Source organism: Pelodiscus sinensis, chromosome 5, assembly GCF_052426305.1.
Source record: "Pelodiscus sinensis isolate ZL-2025 chromosome 5, ASM5242630v1, whole genome shotgun sequence".
Taxonomy (NCBI): Eukaryota; Metazoa; Chordata; order Testudines; family Trionychidae; genus Pelodiscus; species Pelodiscus sinensis.
This window is the reverse complement of record NC_143056.1, coordinates 80,514,410-80,533,043: the sequence shown is the minus strand read 5'-3', so window position 1 is coordinate 80,533,043 and position 18,634 is coordinate 80,514,410. Positions and strand designations below refer to the sequence as shown.

The window sequence follows — 18,634 nt, the reverse complement described above, 5'->3', positions numbered from 1 at the left end:
TTCCTTAAGAATCCCTTCCATGATTTTTCCAGGAACCAAGGTAAGACTGACCGGCCTATAGTTCCCTGGATCATCCTTCTTCCCTTTTTTGAAGATGGGCACTACATTTGCCTTTTTCCAGTCATCCGGGATTTCTCCCGATCTCCACGACTTTTCAAAGATAATAGCCAAAGGCTCCACAATGACATTTGCCAACTCCCTCAGTACCCTCAGATACACTAAGTCCAGACCCATGGATTTATGTACGTTTAGCTTTTCTAAATAGTTCCTAACCTGTTCTTTACCAACCATGGGCTGTCCATCTTCATCCCATCTTGCGTCACTTGGCGCAGAAGTCCAGGAGCCGACCTTGTCCGTGAATACAGAGGCAAAGAAAGCATTGAGTACTTCAGCTTTCCCTACATCATCTGTCACTAGGTTACCTCCTTCATTCATTAGGGGCTGCACACCCTCTCTGATCACCTTCTTCTTGTTAACATGCCTGTAGAAACCTTTCTTGTTATCCTTCACATCCTTAGTCAGTCACAATTCCATTTGCGCTTTCACCTTCCTGATAACCCCCCGGCATTCTCGAGCTATACCTTTAAACTCCTCCCTGGTCATTTGTCCGATGGTTAAAAAGGGCTTATTCCTGAGCAGGAGCATCAGAGTTCTGGCGCAAGCAGCCCTGATTTCACACAGTAGTACGTCAGTTTACTTGCACAAGAACACGTGGCCAGTGTAGACAGGCAGCAAGTTTTTGTGCAAGAGCGGCCGCTTTTGCGCAAGATCGCGCCAGTGTAGACACAGCCTTTAGGTGCACCCTAAACTTGAAATAAGATACGCAATTTGTGCATCTTATCTCAAAACTATTTCAAAATAGCTTATTTTGAAATTTGGTGCATCTACACGGCTCCAAATTTCAATGACGACTCGCTATTTTGAACCATCCCTTATCCCTCATGCAATGGCAAAATAGTGTGCCTGTTATTTCGAAATAAGCAGTTTGTGTAGCCTTCCCGAAATAGCCATACAGTGTAGACGTACCCTTTGACTCTAAAACCACAAACCCTACCCCATGCAGAGTTTTTTATCTGAGAAGGAAGAAGTGCTAGAAGCTCTATCAAGAAAAGTAGGGGATTCAGCTATTGATTGTATGTGGAAGGTGTGCAGAGATATTGGAATGACAAGTAGCAGTATAAAACCCTAAGATAGATAATTTCCTTAGTTCTCAGGTACAAACCACATTCTAGCATTCAAGAGATTAATTTTCATAGCATTACTGTTTCTAATTCTATACAGATGTGACATGATGCTCTAGGATGCTCTTCCATTTAGATCCGCTTTTTCCTTTTTTAACTTTGTGCTGGCCCATGACTGCTCAGTCCCTGTGACTGTGTTCCACTGGTTTTCAGAACAACAAAACCCCAACAAAGTTCCAGAGATCCTGTCCCAGACCTCCTAACCAGACTGCAACTGGGTGCTGAGGAACTGGGGAAAGGACACAGTTGTCTTTATTAAAATTAGATCATTACTTTAAGAAGCAGTCTCCATTGCATGGACAAAAGGAAAGTCCTCTAGGGGGAACTGTTTACCATCAAAGTACATGCTGAAGAGTTATTAAGAGCACTTCCCACAGAACAGGCAGTAAAGCCCGGTAAGCACCATAGCTCAAATTACATATCTTATTTCGATGTTATTTCAAAATAGCTTATTTTGAAATTTGGTGCTGTCTACACAGTACTTATTTCAAAATAAATCGCTATTCTGAAACATGCCTTACTCCTTGTGGAATGAAGTTTACAGGGAAGTCAGAATAGCTAGCCTGTTATATTTCGAAATAGCGGGTGCACTCAAAAGATGTGGAATAGCTATTTCAGGATACCTTCAGTATCCTGAAATAGTGCTGCAGTGTAGACGTAGCCTAAGGATTGCAGAAAGAGAGGTGGCCTTTAGGTATCTGCCACAGAGGACAATGAGACAGGGTACATTTATGAGAGAAATATCATCTGATTATAACCATCTTTACAATTTTTCTAGGCTTTTTTTTTTCCAGTGTCATTCTTCTAATTTACTTAACAGCTTGTCATAACTTTCTTTGAGAGACTGGGGGAGCTGTGTGACTTTGCAGATGGAGGGCCTGCTTTTTAAAGGTGCTGAGCATCCCCAATGCCCATTGACTAACACCACATCAACCAATAAGAAGCAGGGCATGAAATATCCTTAGCATTTTCTGATATACCTTCATTCCCTGAGGGTTGAAACCCCAGTCCTTTGTAGCCAATTACACTAATACAGTCTGTAGAATTCCCTGACACAGAAAATCATATAATCAAGTATGGGGTTTGATTTTTAAGAGGCTGGATAATTCTACATCCAACAACAACTAGAGACATGCTAATAATCAGAACCGTCAATCCAATACACCTTTACATTTCAGAGGCAGGGGAAATGGATTCAGATTCCAGCATCTAAACCTATCCTAACAATTTTGGAGGTGGATCAGACCAAAACAAAAAGTCTAATTTTCCATTTCTTGTTCTAATGTGGCTAAAATCCTGTAAATTTAACTGGCACCATATGTTTTTTTTAAATGTGATGCTGAATAGTAGCTCTGCAAGTAAAATAATGACCTGCTTCAGGGCACAAGCTGATTGTCTGTAGAGACAGGCAGGAATTGTCCTGTATTCTACAATTAACCAAGAGTACAACAGGGTACTTTAACTTCCCTTTTAAAGATCAAATAGTATCACCCCGTGCTAGAGGCAGAATCTTAGACCAGATGGGCCAATGTTCTGATCCACAAGGATACATAAATTTACCCATTTGTACAAAACTAACAGTAGTAATAGTACATGCTGAGAAAATAGCAGGTTCTCCTGACAATGTAAATCCTGTATGACCTTCAGCAGTAGTTTGGAAGCTATCCCATAGCCAAGGTATTTGTACAAAGATATTAAGTACATCTCAGTCATTTGTGCACACGTGTATAGAGCCCTGCATCAATATAAAAATGTGGATCCGGATCTGATCTGCATATATCAGGATCAACCTGTGATCTGCTCAGAGCCATACTGTCCCTAGGATTGTTCAGGACAGCTGCCCTAAGCCCCCTGCTTTGGGTGGGGCTCTGCCACAGCCACCCCAACTGTCTTATGGATGGGACTGTCCCCCTTATTGAAGTGGGGGGAGGCGAGGTTGAAGGAGAAGGGTGGGTGCATAGCTTGTTTCTATGTATTTAGTCTGGCTGGGGGCTTGGAGCAAACCTGCTATGTGGGGTGGGGTGGGGTGAAGCGGGGCTGGGGATTAGTGTAGCAGGTCTAGTTCTACCTCCCTTCTCTTCCACTGCCCCTTCTCCCCCCAAGAGCTCCACTTGCCCAAGAAAGGGCTTGCTTTTACCACTGACACTGCTAGCAGGACTAGAGCACACATTTAATTCTGCACAGTGAGTACCAATTACCAGGGTGCTGCTTGCAGACTGCTTGCTCCCATCCCTTCCCTTCCCTACAGAGAGGTGACACATGAGTAGAGCATGCACCCCTTGCCCCAGATTTCTGCCAGGGCTTAACTGCCAAACTCTTCCCTCAGTGCGCAGTGCACTGGCCTCTGTGCAGGAAGCTTCGGCACCAAGCTGGGCAGAGTGGTGGGATCACCAGCATTGATCCCTTGTGCACAAGGCAGGCTCCTCAATGTGGCACCATTCTCATTCACTGGTGCCTAAGAAGGCTGACCGTGGACGCTCTCCCTCTAGGAGGTCTAGCAAGCCCCCAAAGGCTGCCCATATGGTGCTGAGCTTGCCCAAGTTGGGCACTTTGGCTCCAGCACAGTCAGCTCTGGTGCCCAGGGTAGGGCATTGAGTCTAGTTTCAGTGGACTCTCTGGGAGCCTGCGGTGGTGGAGGTGAACCTGGACTTGCCCTCCATGCTGGACACTTTGGAGGTGCTGCAGGACCCCACTGGGTTTACTGCACTGATGACGCTGGAGCAGCACTTCCATCCTCAGGCGGCATTGCTGACAACAGCAGCACCACTCCCAGCACTGCCTGTGGCACTGCCTTCTGGGCTGGCCTCAGCACCGTAGGCCACGCCTGCTGCATCAGCATTGGGTTGCCACTGACCACCATGCAGCCGGCACCAGTGACTGTTCCCACAGTGCCATATGCCCCTCCTGCAATGGTTCCCCCAGCACGTGGTTCTCAGGCATGTGGACCAGGGCAAAGCCACATTCTCTTTCCCAGGCCTCATCCTCAACGTGCCAAAATCCACTCTCATTCCCACATAGCAAATTGAGTTAATTGGGGCCCTTCCTGATTCCACTCAGGCAACAGCATCCCTTCCCAAGTCCCATTTTCAGGCCTTGGTGGGGCTCATCTTGGAACTGCAGAGGTACCGGCTTATGATAGTGCACAATTGTATGAGGTTCACAGGCGCATAGCCTTGTGCACATAAGTTCTACATCATGCCTGTCTCCAGTTGCACTAGCTCCAGGCATGGGTGGAGTTGGTGTTCGAGCAATTCAGGGACCCACTTGACTGCGTGGTCATCATGCCGCTGGTGATCATGCACTCCCTTCAATTGGTGGATTCAGCCCCAACTCGTATGGGCAGGAGCCATCTCTGGTGAAGGATGCCTCGAACATGGGGTCCGGGGGGCACACCTGGATGACATGCACATGTAAGGCCTATGGTTGATTGTACATATGGGGTTACATATCAATGTCTAGGAATTCTGGGTGGTCTGGCTCGCTTGCCAGGTGTTCCTGCCTCCTATATGGGGCAAGTGTGTTCTAATAATGACAGACTACACCAGGACGATCAACAACCAGGGTAGTGCTCGCTCCTCTCCTCTGTGTTGGGAGACTATTGCACTGTGGGACCTGTGCGTCTCACAGGATGTTCACCTGCAAGCATCGTGCCTTCTGGGAGTTCAGAATGACCTTGCCGATTGTCTCAGCCGGTGGTTTCAATCCCACAAGTGGTCTCTGAGTGGATGTCGCTCTCTCCATCTTCGAGTGGGGTTATCCCAAGGTGGACCTGTTCATGACCCATCTCAACAGGAAGTGCCAGGACTTCTGCTTGTTCCAGGGCCACAGCAGGGGGGTCTCTACCCTAGACATGGATGGAGTAGTTGCTCTATGAATTCCCTGTGATGCTGCTTATACCCAGGACAAAGCAGGGGCCATATTGATAGAGTTGCCCACTCCTGCTTCCCCCAAAATCTGAAATGGCACCTTTTGGTGAGACAAGTAACCACAGTGCTGTGGGAGGACCATGGGTTCTGCCAAGGTGCAGCTGCTGTGTGAAAGCACAAGGCACACATTAAGCCACATACCAGGCACCACAAGCCACAGCAGCAATGCAGAAGTAAGGGTGACAGACCATATACCTTGACACACTTACTTCTGCTCTGCTCCTGCTGGCAATGTTGCCTCCAGAACTTGGCACTCAGCCAGCACACACTGGTATCAGGTCACCCTGCCTGTGCTTAATTTGAGCCATGGTTGAGTTCTGACATCTCTTTCAATACAAATTTAACACAGGAGGAGGCAGCGAGGCCCAGAGGTGATGGTGTGAAAGAAGCCCAGGGAGCACTTAAGAGACGGGGCCATAGGGGTGGGGAAGGAGCACCAAAATACAGGTTCATCCAGGGTGCAACTTTCCCTAAAGCCAACCCTGGCCTGGACTCCAACCTGCAGCCCAGCTCCAGCCACTGGTTGCCAGCTCTGAACACATTAAGCCCCCTAGGCTACCTGAGCCAGATGCTGCAGGGCAAATGCCACTGGCGAGTAGAGCCGTGTGCATTTGTATTTATATCTACATCTGCTCCACTATCTGCAAAAATGGTCTGCGGACATGAAACAGACATCTGTGAATTTACAGGGCTCACGGGCTGCAGGTGAACTCTCACTTAGGGGAGGTAAACCCACTGGTCCCACTCTCCACATACCGGATTACGTCTTGTTATTTTGACAAATAAAACAGCAGTATTTTAAAATACTGTGCACAACATATTTAATTTTTCGGGCACAGAATTCATCTAGGAGTATTGCAGCCACTGACAAAGTAGCTACATTTGCTGCTGTCAGAGTTTCTGCATGCTCACTGATCCTGGAATGGGACTGAAGAAATACAGTGGTGGGAAGAGGAGAGGGTGGAGGAGGCACTGGTTTCAGCTATGAAGGTCTTTGTTTTAGGCCTGGTGCACAGTTTGCATTAGCTCAGTGTATTTGTTTATTGCTTTCTTCCCTTTTGGGCCTTCACATCTCCTCAGGCTGGCTCCATTGTGCTTAAGAAGCATAAACAGTGCTCCTACCACCAGGGGCTGTTTAAAGGTTGTCTCTGCTATGTGGAGTGGGGAAGGATGTGGGTCATTTCAGGACAATACATAGAAATTAAACCAAAAGTCCTTCAGTGACAGGGTGCTATCAGCAACACCCTGATTACTGACATTGCTGTGTCCTGGAGAAGGCTGCAGGCCCAGCTGAGAGAATTATACAGTCTGGTGGGGGATTGAGAGCATCTGAGTGACATTTAGAGGGCTAACAAGATAATTGGGGAGAATAATGAAGGGAGGAAACAGGAAGCTTAAGAGGAGCTTGGAATAGGAACTTGGGCTGTGGAGTTAGGGCTGCACCCAGAGATGCCTGTCTTTGCTATAGGTCTGTGTTGCATGGTATGGTTACATAAGAGGGAAATAAGCGCATATTTTAGTGAAAGATAGACAGCCAGAAATAGGTTTGTGACTGTGAAACCATCTGAACTGAGGACAGTGTGGTTCACCGGGTAAGCACCTTGTGACACCTTCCTTAGCCTTGGGCCTTGAATACTAGCAACCGTGTTTCACAGAAATCACAGCCCCCTTCTTCCCCACAAAGCCACTTGCCCACTTAGGCCATCGCCACAAGAGGGAGTCGTACTTTCCATACTGCCGTCCTACATCCTGCAAGACAGCTATTAAAAGGATTTCATATTATCTTTGTGGATATAATCATTGACCTGCTGGGATGAGCAGTGTCAGCACGTGACACTGCAACACAAGCAGCAGAGGAAGCAGGCACTGATCAGGCAGTGCCTACAAACATGTGCTGATGTACATTAATCTGGCCTGCAGCATTCCACAGCTCCAGCTATCCTAGGTCTCAATAGTTCTATCAATGTACTTCTTGCAGCATACCAGTTACGATGCTGAAACCCCCACCAACACCACTGCCTTAATGGCATTTCAGTACCTCAGTTCTGACCATACCTACTCTGTTTTACCTGTCGGCTGTGTCTACACTGGGCCACTTATTCCGGAAAAGCAGCCGCTTTTCTGGAATAACTTGCCAGCTGTCTACACTGGCCGCTTGATTTTCCAGAAAAGCAATGACGATCTACTGTAAAATTGTCAGAGTTTTTTCTGGAAAAACTATGCTGCTCCCGTTCGGGCAAAAGTCCTTTTCTGGAAAAACTGTTCTGGAAAAGGGCCAGTGTAGACAGCACAGTAGTCTTTTCTGCAAAAAAGCCCCGATCGCGAAAATGACGATCGGGGCTTTTTTCCGGAAGAGCGCGTCTACATTGGCTACGGACGCTTTTCCGGAAAAGCATCCTGCCAGTGTAGACGCTCTTTTCCCGGAAATACTTATAACGGAAAACTGTTCCATTTTAAGCATTTCCGGAAAAGGGTGCCAGTGTAGACGTAGCTGTCCTGTGAACTCTTTGTATAGGGTTAAATAGTTAGTCCTGCCTTGAGCACAGGGAACTGGACTAGATGACCTCACAAGGTCTCTTGCAGTCCTAATATTCCACAGTGCTGTTGCCTGTGACAGTGGGGGTTCACTGAGTCAGGTGAATTCTAGTCTTTTGGGCTGTGTCTACATTGGCATCCTTTTCCGGAAAAGGGATGCTAATGAGACACTTCAGAATTGCAAAAGCCCCGGGGGATTTAAATATCCCCCGTGGCATTTGCATGAACATGGCTGCCGCTTTTTTCCGGCTCGGGGCTTTGCCGGAGAAAAGCGCCAGTCTAGACGGGATCTTTCGGAAAATAAAGCCTTTTCCGGAAGATCCCTTATTCCTCTTAAAATCAGGGTCTACAAGTAGGGTCTTTGGGTGTTCTGTCCTAAATAACAAAAATTGCTGAAGGCACAAGGTAGTGTGGGTCTATTGAGCCATCTCTTACCTGATCAGCTAAGTTTAGCTTCTGTTGTGAATTAAATGAAGCCCTCCTCCTCAGGGAACACTCTCTGCATGACCCCCCTCACTTTTCCAGCCTTGATTTCATTGGCTCTTGTGAACTGGCTGCAGAGAGATCTTCATTTTCTCCCCCTCGCCCTCTCTTCCCATAATCTTGTATAAGAACTTCAACACTGGTGTCTTGAGAAAAACTCCATAACTGCTCATTTGGTCTTACTAACATTGGCTACTTTATGTAACTACCAATCACTCAGGAAACAGCCTAAGCAGCTGTGAGACTAGATCAGATTTTCAGCATTGTCAGTCATTTTCGAAGTCTAATTCTGCCAGCCTGTTCCATAGAATGCTGAATCACATCTAGCTGATCCTTGATTTTAAAAATTGCCAAATGCATGGTCTCAACAAAAAATACCTCAGTATTTCGGGAACATGATCTCTGCGTCAGTTTCCTGAGACTGCTTCAGGGAGACTAATGCTGCCTGGCCGCTCAGGAAGGTGAATTAAGGATTGCTTAATGGGTTGACTGGCACAGCTCCTGAAGTCAGGTTGGCAGAGGCCCCTCATTACCACTTAAAGTCAGATAGCAACATCAGAAAGAGGGGCATCTCTGTTCCAAAAATCAAATCACAGCCCTGCAGAGGATACTCCAGAATGCATTTGAAGGTTAGATTCCCCCCGCCCATATCCCAGATCCTGCAATCCAAAAGGACCTCATTGCACTCAGACTCCAGCACTGAAGAGGACCCTGCTATGGCTCTATACAGTCAGTCACTATCTTTAAATGAGTAGATAGGAAGGAAATGCTGCACTTATCTGGAAATGCTTCTTTACCACCCAAGCAACTCACAGATGTTAATTAAATTGAGCCTCACAACACCACTATAATGTTACAAGGAGGAACCTTAGAGGCAAGTAAAATGAAGTTGACTTAATGGAAAGTTTATGGCCAGCATTGAAACAGATGTCTGTTGTCCCAATTCTATGCCATAACAGCAAGATCACCCATCACTAGAGCTGATTTGGGCCCCCAATGGCTTAATAAATGAAAATTGATTCCCACAATCTGTAGCACAAGCAAACAAAGCAATAAGAAGAAGATAAGCTTTTTGTGCTTACCTGTTAAATCCATGAGTAGTAGAAGCGTGCCATGGAGTAACCCCAGAGCAAGCCACCGGCCCTGGGATCAGCCAGACAGCCACCACCCCCTTGCCAGGGCTAGAGCTGGTATCAACTGAAGGGTAAATCAGAGATTTTGCTTACAAGCCCTGGGCACACTTTGTGTTATACCTCAGCCATCCTGGTGCTCCAGGCAAAGTTCTGTTCCTTTTTAGGTTTGTTGACTTTAATGGGTTTCTTCATTAAAACTAGATTGTGAGAGTCATCTGATAGAGGAGCTTGTGTAAGAATCTCACACATTCCCCCTGAACAGGATGCATCCCTTTGCATATGGTTAGTGTCACATGAGCACTAAGATATTAAAGAGGAACATATGAATGGATTATTAATCCTACTAGTGTAGTGAGCATCACAAGATTTAGGAATATTTAGAAAAGCTAGAGTTACCACTGGAACATCCATTTCTCCATAAGCCTGGAGGAATTTGTATTAGGCTAAGTAAAGAAACTGCAGATATACGAGGGTTAGCTGAAAGCTCTCTTCAAGCACCTAGTCTCATAACAGACTGATAGCACATTTGGTCACCATAACTGTGTACTGTTTACAGGACTGCTCTGAAACCTAAGGAGTGATGAATTTTGAAGACCTCAGTTTCTAACCCAAAGATTTTCTTTAACAACTTTGAGTAAAAGGCTACTTGATTGCTCACTGATCTAGATGTCAGGGATCTGGTTAGTCCCCCAAGGTATTCCCAGACCAATGATGAAACCACCCCCAAAATTCAAATCCTAAAGACAACCAGGGATTCTGCAAAGAAAATCCAGATTCTGGACAGCAGTCTAAGAACTCCAATTCAGGGAATGTTTAAGAACTTACATCCCAAAACCAGTAAAGGTCCCATTGTAACTCAACATTCATTACTCTAGACAGGACCCTTAGTCTACATAATCACAGAACAGAAAGGAGCCTCAAGAGATTATAAAGTCCAGTCCCCTGCACTCATGTCAGGACCACACACCATCTAAACCATCCCTGACAGATGTTTGTCTAACCTGCTCTTAAAAAAAAATCTCCAAATGATGGAGATTTCACAACCTCCCTAGGCAGTTTATTGCAATGCTTAGCAGCCTGGACAGTTGGCCTTATGGCCAACTTAAATCTCCCTTGATGCAATTTAAGCTCATTGCGTCTTGTCTTAGAGAGATTAAGTAGAATATTTTTTCCTCTTTCCTCCTTGTAACAACCTTTTAGATACTTGAAAGCTGTTATCATGACCTTTCTTTCAATCTTCCCTCATAGCTCATGTTTTCTAGAGCTTTAATTATTTTTGTTGCTCTTCTTTGGACCCTCTCGAATTTCTTCACATCTTTCCTGAAATGTGGTGCTCAGAACTGGACACAAAACTGCAGTTGAGGCCTATTCAGTGCAGAGTAGATCAGAGCAGAGCAGAAGAATTACTTCTTGGCTGTGTCTAGACTGGCCAGTTTTTCCAGAAAATCAGCTGCTTTTCCAGAAAAACTTGCCAGCTGTCTACACTGGCCGCTTGAATTTCCGCAAAAGCACTGACTTCCTACTGTAAGAAATCAGTGCTTTTTGCAGAAATACTATGCTGCTCCCATTCGGGCAAAAGTCCCTTTTGTGCAAAACTTTTGCACAAAAGGGCCAGTATAGACAGCTGAGATTTGTTTTCCGCAAAAAAGCCCCGATCACGAAAACGGCAATCGGGGCTTTTTTGCGCAAAAGCATGTATAGATTGGCACGGACGCTTTTCCGCAAAAAGTGCTTTTGCGGAAAAGCGTCCATGCCAATCTAGATGCTTTGTTCCAAAAATGCTTTTAATGGAAAACTTTTCAGTTAAAAGCATTTCCAGAAAATCATGCCAGTCTAGACGTAGCCCTTGTGTCTTGCTTTGTGTTGTTCCCTAGAACAATGTTTGCTTTTTGTTGTAGCAGTGCCACACTGTTGGCTCATATTTAGCTTGTTGTTCACTATGATCCATGTGATGGGGTCCCCACTCAGGCCCCTTGGTCTGGGACACCGTCCGGTCTCCGAATCAGCCAGAGACACTTCTGGTGCAGTCCCCTATGCTTTTATTGTTAGTTCCTGCCACCACCTACGTACAAAGCTTATAGTCAATTCAGCCAGCTGCCAGGAGAGGGGGAGTTGCACACTCAACCACACCCTGGCTCCTCCTTGCCCCCCTGTTGGCTTCCTTCGTCTGCCTTACATAGCCCTTGCCCAGTAAGGCCCACAGCTGCTTCTAATAGCCCTTCAGACCTGGGCTTGCTCAGCTGTTTCCCCTCAGCCTCTTTGGCTAGGCTACAGTGGCAGAGCTCTGGCTTAGCCAGCAGTCTGTCACAACCCCCGATTCCTTTCTGCAGTAATCGTTCATAGTTAGTAATATCTATGCAGCAAACACTGTTCTTTATGGAAATGGACAATGTAAGTGAATGCTTGTGAATCAGATCAGAAAACCAAACTCTCATTTATCCAGTTCAGGTGCATCATGACCAGTCACAGTGAAGCTTCCTCCAACACTGCCCTGCCAATTTGATTCAACTTTGAACTGGAGAGTGACCACTAATGTGTAAGAAATGTGTTCACCCGTCAACTATTTATGTCAAAGGCGCCTCTGTCAGACTTCTAATGAGGGGTTCAGTTTGCATCTGTTGTAATACTGTTTTTTGTGCTATGGATATTGTTCAATAAGAACAAAGACTGGACTCAGTTCACATCTGCCACTTGAACAACTGTCACAGAGTGACTGGATGGCGGCCATCTTGTCTGATAAAATAGGGACTGAACCGGACCTCCACATCTAAAAGCATATAAAAGGTGCAACAGCTTGAGATAAAGTGCTGAAGCAGGGGCTCTAGCAGACTCAGATTCTCTCTGGATTGATCACAGAGGGGAGGGGAGAATTGTAACACACACTCACCAGTGGATCAATGACTTGTTGTAGCCACTACGATTCTGAGATGAATTAGGGTTAGTGGTTTACAGGTGAAAACAGTCATCTAATTAGTCTCCAGTCATTTTACTGTACATTATGCACATATCCCGTTCATCCTTAACAAAAAGTTTAAGCCTGCCCTCCCAAAAGCTTAGTTCTCATCCTTTTTAAAAAGTGGTGATAAATTGCCCCAAAAGATGGTAGAGGACAGCCTCTAAAGGCTGTGCACAGTAAGCCTATTACCATAATCTTTCTCTGACGACCTTTGCTTTGGAGCCCAGCTTTAGCTACAACTCTAATCCAGTTTGGGTCAACAGCGTCCCCAAATTTTAATGGCCTTTGTAAAATGGTTCTCAGTCCAGTTTTCTGTGGAAAGGAACATCATAAAGTTTACTAACACACAAAGCTGAACTCTTTGGGGGGGAGGCAGAGAAAGAGAAAGCATGCACATTGGCAGGCAGCATGGGGAGGCTAGTCCAGTCCTTGTCTATGGCCCGGTATAGAATGGGATTTCTTTCCCCCTTGTCAATCGGGCATTCAAAGTTTCTAAATTTAGACACACCGTATTTTTCATCACAGAAAGACTGACACAACCAGAAGATAATCATGTTCAGAGAACCAGTACTGACATCACGTATTTCAAGCTGAATCTCCTGTGTGTTCCCCGCCATCCTAGCTCTCTTACCCTTTCTGGATACAGAGAGAATGACTCTCCATGTTTGAAAAACCCTCCCTAATCTTTCAGAAAGCAACCAAGTCTGATAAAGCTAATTGTGATCTGTTTAAATGATCATCACTCTGTTTTAAACCCCTCCAAATCTCTTTTGCATTACTGACCTTTGAATCAGGAATTTGGCTCGATGACTATAGTTGCTTGACTCCTGCAAGAGAAACAGAATCATCTGTCACTTACACCTGGGGCATCAAACTCAATTTATCTTAGGACCAGTACTAGTCTTCAAAGCCTCCTAGTGTTCCAGTGGGAACCCCCCCTCTGGCAGGGCTCAGGGAAGGAAGGGGGGGGTCTCCGTGTGTTCCCCCCATCCTGGCTCCCAGCCCTGCCTGCTGGCCCACATGCTCCCCCACCACATGTCCCCTGGCCCTGCCTGCTGCTCCTGGGCAATTTAACCTCCCCTGGCAGGAGCTGGGGTACAGTGGGGCTAGAGCAGCTTCTGGCTGTTATCTCTGCCCCGCTGCCAGCACATCCCTGTGGCCCTGGGGGACGTGGGTACAGCACGACCCCATTCATAGGGATGGTTTTGGGCAGCCACCCTGGGCCAAGCACTTTGGGGGGCCCTATAGTGCCTGCCTCAACTGTCCTATTTATAGGATGGTTCCCCGTACTCAGGTTAGAGTACCCATGGAACCCTGGAAGAGATAGGACTGGCAGGAGTCAGCCCCCTCCCTCACTCACTGTGGTGAGTGCTGGAGGGCCCGGCCCCTGCTGCCACCCACACCAGGCCCCCCAGTAATCCCTGAGGCTATGTCCCTTGAGGGAGGGGCTTGAGGAAAGAGGGGCAATTGGGGTGGAGAGTGTGGATCAGGGGCTGGACATGAGGGAAGGGTACAGACACCACCACCCCCGCAGTCGGGCACAGGCCATGGAACCCATGACTTACACGATTTCCTGGTGATGAAAGCATGGGAGCAGGAAGCCTTGTGGGACATACCAGGAGTCATTGTTTTGTCTCCTAATCCCATCGTTCATCCTCTTGAGGTCCAAACCACTGGGGAAGACAGAAAGGGAGACCACTGTGGCATACCTCCCTAAAGTCCAGTGCAAGCTAAAATGCTCACACAGAGAACGTGCTGGGATGATTTTCAAACCTAAACAAGGGAAAAGGCACAGGTGCACCAATGATTAGGCGGTCAAGGTCCAATGTACACTCCCAAAATAATCACAATTATTTAACGATAAATTTGTAGACGGGGAGGACATAAACAAACATTACTTACAAGTTTCACTCCTTTAGCTCAATTCTTTATTTTCATTTAAATAACATACCTAGCACATGTCTCCAGCTGCTTTTGTGGCTAAAGGGACAGTATCAAAATAAACATGCAGTAAAAATGTCATTGTGTGTGGTCCTTGTATCACCACTACAGATTATTACAATGGAAAAAAAGAAGAAGAAGAAAAAAAAAAAAGGTTAAAACTATCATTTGTTTCTCACTAGAGAGGCTCAAGTATTTATAAAATCATGAGTTAGCCACTCCTCCCAAAATAAAATCAGATCATAAGATTTGCTTTTTAAATCATGGTTGTTTTTTAAAGTAATAAACTGTAAATGCTTTATTTATTTATTTATGTTTGAGCATTTTTACTTGTTTCACATTTTCAAGCAAGAGAAAGAAGAAAGCAGAGATTCTCACAGGACTTTAGGAGCTATGGCACTAAAAATATAAAACATTGCACAACTTGTGGTAAAAAAGAAAATCAGGAAAGATGGCAATACTACATTAGTTGACTTTGACATTTACATTCTTCTTGGATAGCGAAATCTGGCAACTTTACTTTGATTCAATTTCAAGTTATTGTGAGGTTTTAAATTTCTTTGCAAAAAAACCTCAACCCCTTATAACTGAAACTTAAACAAAAATTCCATCTAAACTTTAATAAGCTAGATAAGCTATGTAAGAAAACAGATGCATAAAATGTTGGTCCTGAACTGCTAAAGCAAACAACATTGTCAATATCCCCCTTTTAAATAAAACAAAAAAAAGCAAGCCAGAGATTATTGGCGTGGATATCTTGGCCCATCAAAGTAGGCGTGATATGCTTCTCCTCAGTGCTCCCATAGCTCTTTGAATGCTTATGCCAACCAGTCGCACACATCATTGTTCTAGTTCAATAAAGAGGTGCTAAGTCCTCAATGACAGGCAGAGGGGATCTTGGAGGTTTAATTTGCCCTGGTCGCTAACAGGAAAGATAAATATACACTAGCAACTGAAGTTTGCTCTGTCAAACCAGTTTAAATATCAAATGATTCCACGGACATCAATGGAGTTACTCCATTATAAAGGAGAACTTGGCCCTTTTATTTCCATTACCCATTTTCCAGAAACTCTAGTACTGCTTTCATTTCCCTCTTACTGCCCTTCTGATTTGAGGTGGTTACGGAGCATCGAGGGTCATTTTTATGGATGAGTGATAACTGATGGTTTGAAGTTTCATTCAGGCAAGCACCTGACACTTCTCTCAAACTCTGGTAAGTATTATCAGTCATATTCGAAGATGACATTTACCCTGTTCAGAAGGCCAGCCTGCACACTGAGCACCTTCTATGCCACCAAGGCTTACTTTTGATTTTCATCCTAGTGTCTGGAAGGTACTTTAAGATCTTCTGATGGAAGTTTGCTAGAGAAGGCCAAAGAACTAGCACTGTAATGATAAAAGCAACAGAAGAGTCTGGGAGACAAAGAAAAATTTGGGGGCCCCCATCCGCCCATTCCATTTCTTGGGACAATCCTATAGATGACAGGGTTTTGCAGGCAGGGAAAGTCTCAAAATGCCTTTGGGACTGATGCATCACTATCAAAACATGGCATTTACCATATTCTATGGTCAGAGAAGAAATGGGGTGAGGGGGAGGTTACACCTCATGTCTGGCAAGAGGGTCAATTGGGAAGGTGCATGTATCGCATTGGGTAAGACTTGAATATAAGCCTGCATCCCAGGCTCATGCATAGAACAGCAAGATACAGCTTCTCCTAGCACCCTGCAAGTTACCCCATTTCATCCTAAGTGACACTTTCTGGCCCATAGAGATACAGCTCCTGTGCTTTTTTCTAAATATTTAGCTGTGCAAGTTTGTGCTACAGGACTCAGGAATGTCTCGAGATGGAAGAAGGAAATGGAGTTGCTTGGAGCTGGGCCTAACATTTCTTTGGCATATTCACTTCAGATAAAACAACATTCAGAGACATAAATAAGAGACAGGAGACTGTGGGAAAAGCCCAAATGTGTCAATGTCTCTGTTCAGCTTGAGCTGAAAACATAAAAATTACAGGAGGGAAGAGGAGAGAAAGCGATAAGCAGAAGAGAATGTAAAAAGCTGTGAGCGCCAGCACAGGCTCAAATCCGCTAGCAGACAAATGCTAACCAGTAGGTAGCTGCACGTTGCCTTATATGGGAAATTTTCCCTGCTGCATTTGGCCCTGTTTAGAGGAATTCTCTCTTGGTTTCAGTGTGACCATGTCTCACTCTCTCTATTTTCCAGTACAGGCAGTCCCCAGGTTACATGGATCTGACTTACATCGGATCCCTACTTACAAATGGGGTGAGGCAACCCCGCACTAGCTGCTTCCCCCCAGCAGACCAGGGAGACGCGAAGCTAGTGCCCCCCCATCCCCCCCCCAGCAGACCAGGGAGACGCGGAGCGGCTTCTCAGCAGACACCTCAGCTTGAGAATAAAGGACTGAGGGAAGTGAGGTGTGGGAGAATAAAACTGAGCTCTGGAGAAATGTTTGGCTAGAGTTTCCCCTACAATATGTACCAGTTCCGACTTACATACAAATTCAACTTAAGAACAAACCTACTGTCCCTATCTTGTACGTAACCCAGGGACTGCCTGTACTGGTTGGCTCAGCGTGAGGAGGCTGGGCCTGCGGTTCTCTTCAGTGGTGACTTTCATAAAAGAGTTCCTCATCTCCCATAAGACACAACTCTGCGAGCAGAGGCCTAGAACAACGATACCAACAGAGGCTAGCTGCCAGAACAGATATTATTATAGTAACTCTAATAAGTACATAAATAATATTGGTAAGTGGTGTTAGGGTAAGCAGAAAGTGCTCCACCCCCGCCTGCAGGTGGGAAAGGGAACTCAGTCTCATTGCTTATTTTAAAAACCAAGAGTAGCAGTTGTGGTGATGGTTTTGGGGATGGGGGCATCTGCAATGTTCCCTCTAATCTTTTCTATCCATCCATCCATGTGTGGATTTTTTCCATCTGTGCGCGGAATAGTTTTATGTGCACCAAAGCATATGCAAATGGGCATGACCAATAGAAACAAAAAGCCTAACTAGACAATCTGCTGGGTGGCATTTGAATCTCTAGAGCGGCCATAAAAGTGCACAGTTTATATGGAGCACTGAACACCTGCCTTCCTGAAACCACTGATAAAGCATCAGATGGTAGCTTGCTCACTGCTGACGCAAGGAGGATTCAAACTGTTAGGCTATGTCTACACAGCCAGCTTTTGCTGGCAGAGAGTATGCTAATGAAGCACCCAAGATCCTTATGCCTCAAAAAAGGAGGTATACAGATCTTGTGCAAAAGGGTTTTTTTGTGCAAAACAGATCCATCTACACTGCTAGTTTTTGTGCACAAACTTCTTGCCCAAAAAGCTTTGGGCAGAGATTATGCAAATGAAGCACGAGAAGTTGCTAATGAGTGCCTCATTAGCATATCCTCTGCCAGCAAAAGCCAGCAGTGTAGACATAGCCCTAAAGTTAAAACTTCTAATACCCTTTCCCAGTCCTCTGAAATATCCTGTGCCATCACTTGACAGGAGACAAGGAAAGCAGGAAAGCAAGCAGGCTGATACTGTTATTTTTACATAAATTTTAATGAGCAAGTCAATCAAATTTCTGTAGTGATCATGTCTAGTCATACACAAATGGCTGATAAAATACAAACTCCCTCTACCTATGTTATACTGGAACAGAAATACCAATCCAGAAAAGGCCAACACATCCACTGGAAAAGGAGGTTACTCGCCTGTAACCAATGTTCTCTGAGATGAGCATCCCTGAGGGTGCTCCACAGCAGGTGTCGGTGTGTCCCAGTGCCACAGAGCGGATTCTTCCTAGCAGTGCATTGGGGCTGTGCATGCGCAGCACATGATGCACACAGCTCTGTCTGGCACTACTACGCATGCGTGGCCACCCTCCCTTCAGTTCCTTCTCTATCTAGAACACAGCCTGGTGGAAATTTTATTTTTGTTCCAAAGTATAGGGGAGGAAGGGAGGGTAGTGGAGCACCCTCAGGGATGCTCATGTCGAAGAATGTCAGTTACAGGCAAGGTGAGTAACCTTTTCTTCTATAAGACGACGTCCCTTGGGATGCTCCACAGCAGGTGACTGCAAAGCAATTTGTCTTATGGAGGTAGGGACTTCAGATTAGGCAGGTAAGAGGTCTGTAGGACAGCCTTCGCTATTCTTGTAGAGTGAAGAGGGCTGGTGGGAAGTGCATAGCGAAAGTTTGGTCTCATGTCCATGTAGCAGCAGCACGAACCTTCCTCAGGTAAGCGACCAAAGTGGTGATTGCTCTTGTGGAGTGAGCTCAGACTAAGGCAGGTGGTGGTAAATGATTGAGAGAGTAGCACATGGTGATACAGTCAGAGATCCAATGGGATAGTCTTTGAGATGATATCTGTTACGTTCTGCAAAGGAGATGAAGAGTCGTGGGGATGA

At 45.6% G+C, this 18,634-nt stretch overlaps 1 protein-coding gene across 2 annotated transcripts in view; it reads right to left on the bottom strand.

Annotated features, from left to right (window-relative positions):
• The window catches only part of ACCS (1-aminocyclopropane-1-carboxylate synthase homolog (inactive)), a 40,873-nt gene extending 26,859 nt beyond the window's left edge, over positions 1-14,014 (bottom strand). Inside the window, exons 1-2 of one of the 2 annotated variants that reach the window (XM_075927526.2) lie at positions 13,840-14,014; positions 13,058-13,101 (exon numbers count right to left, since the gene is read on the bottom strand). Coding sequence is in view for 1 of the 2 variants with exons in the window: in XM_075927525.2 (XP_075783640.1) it covers positions 9,268-9,280 (13 nt within the window). In the remaining variant the exon portion in view is untranslated. Of the gene's footprint in view, positions 1-9,267; positions 9,293-13,057; positions 13,102-13,839 lie in introns of those variants that run through there. The other variant, XM_075927525.2, reaches the window with a different exon arrangement.
• Between the last annotated feature and the right edge of the window lie 4,620 nt (positions 14,015-18,634).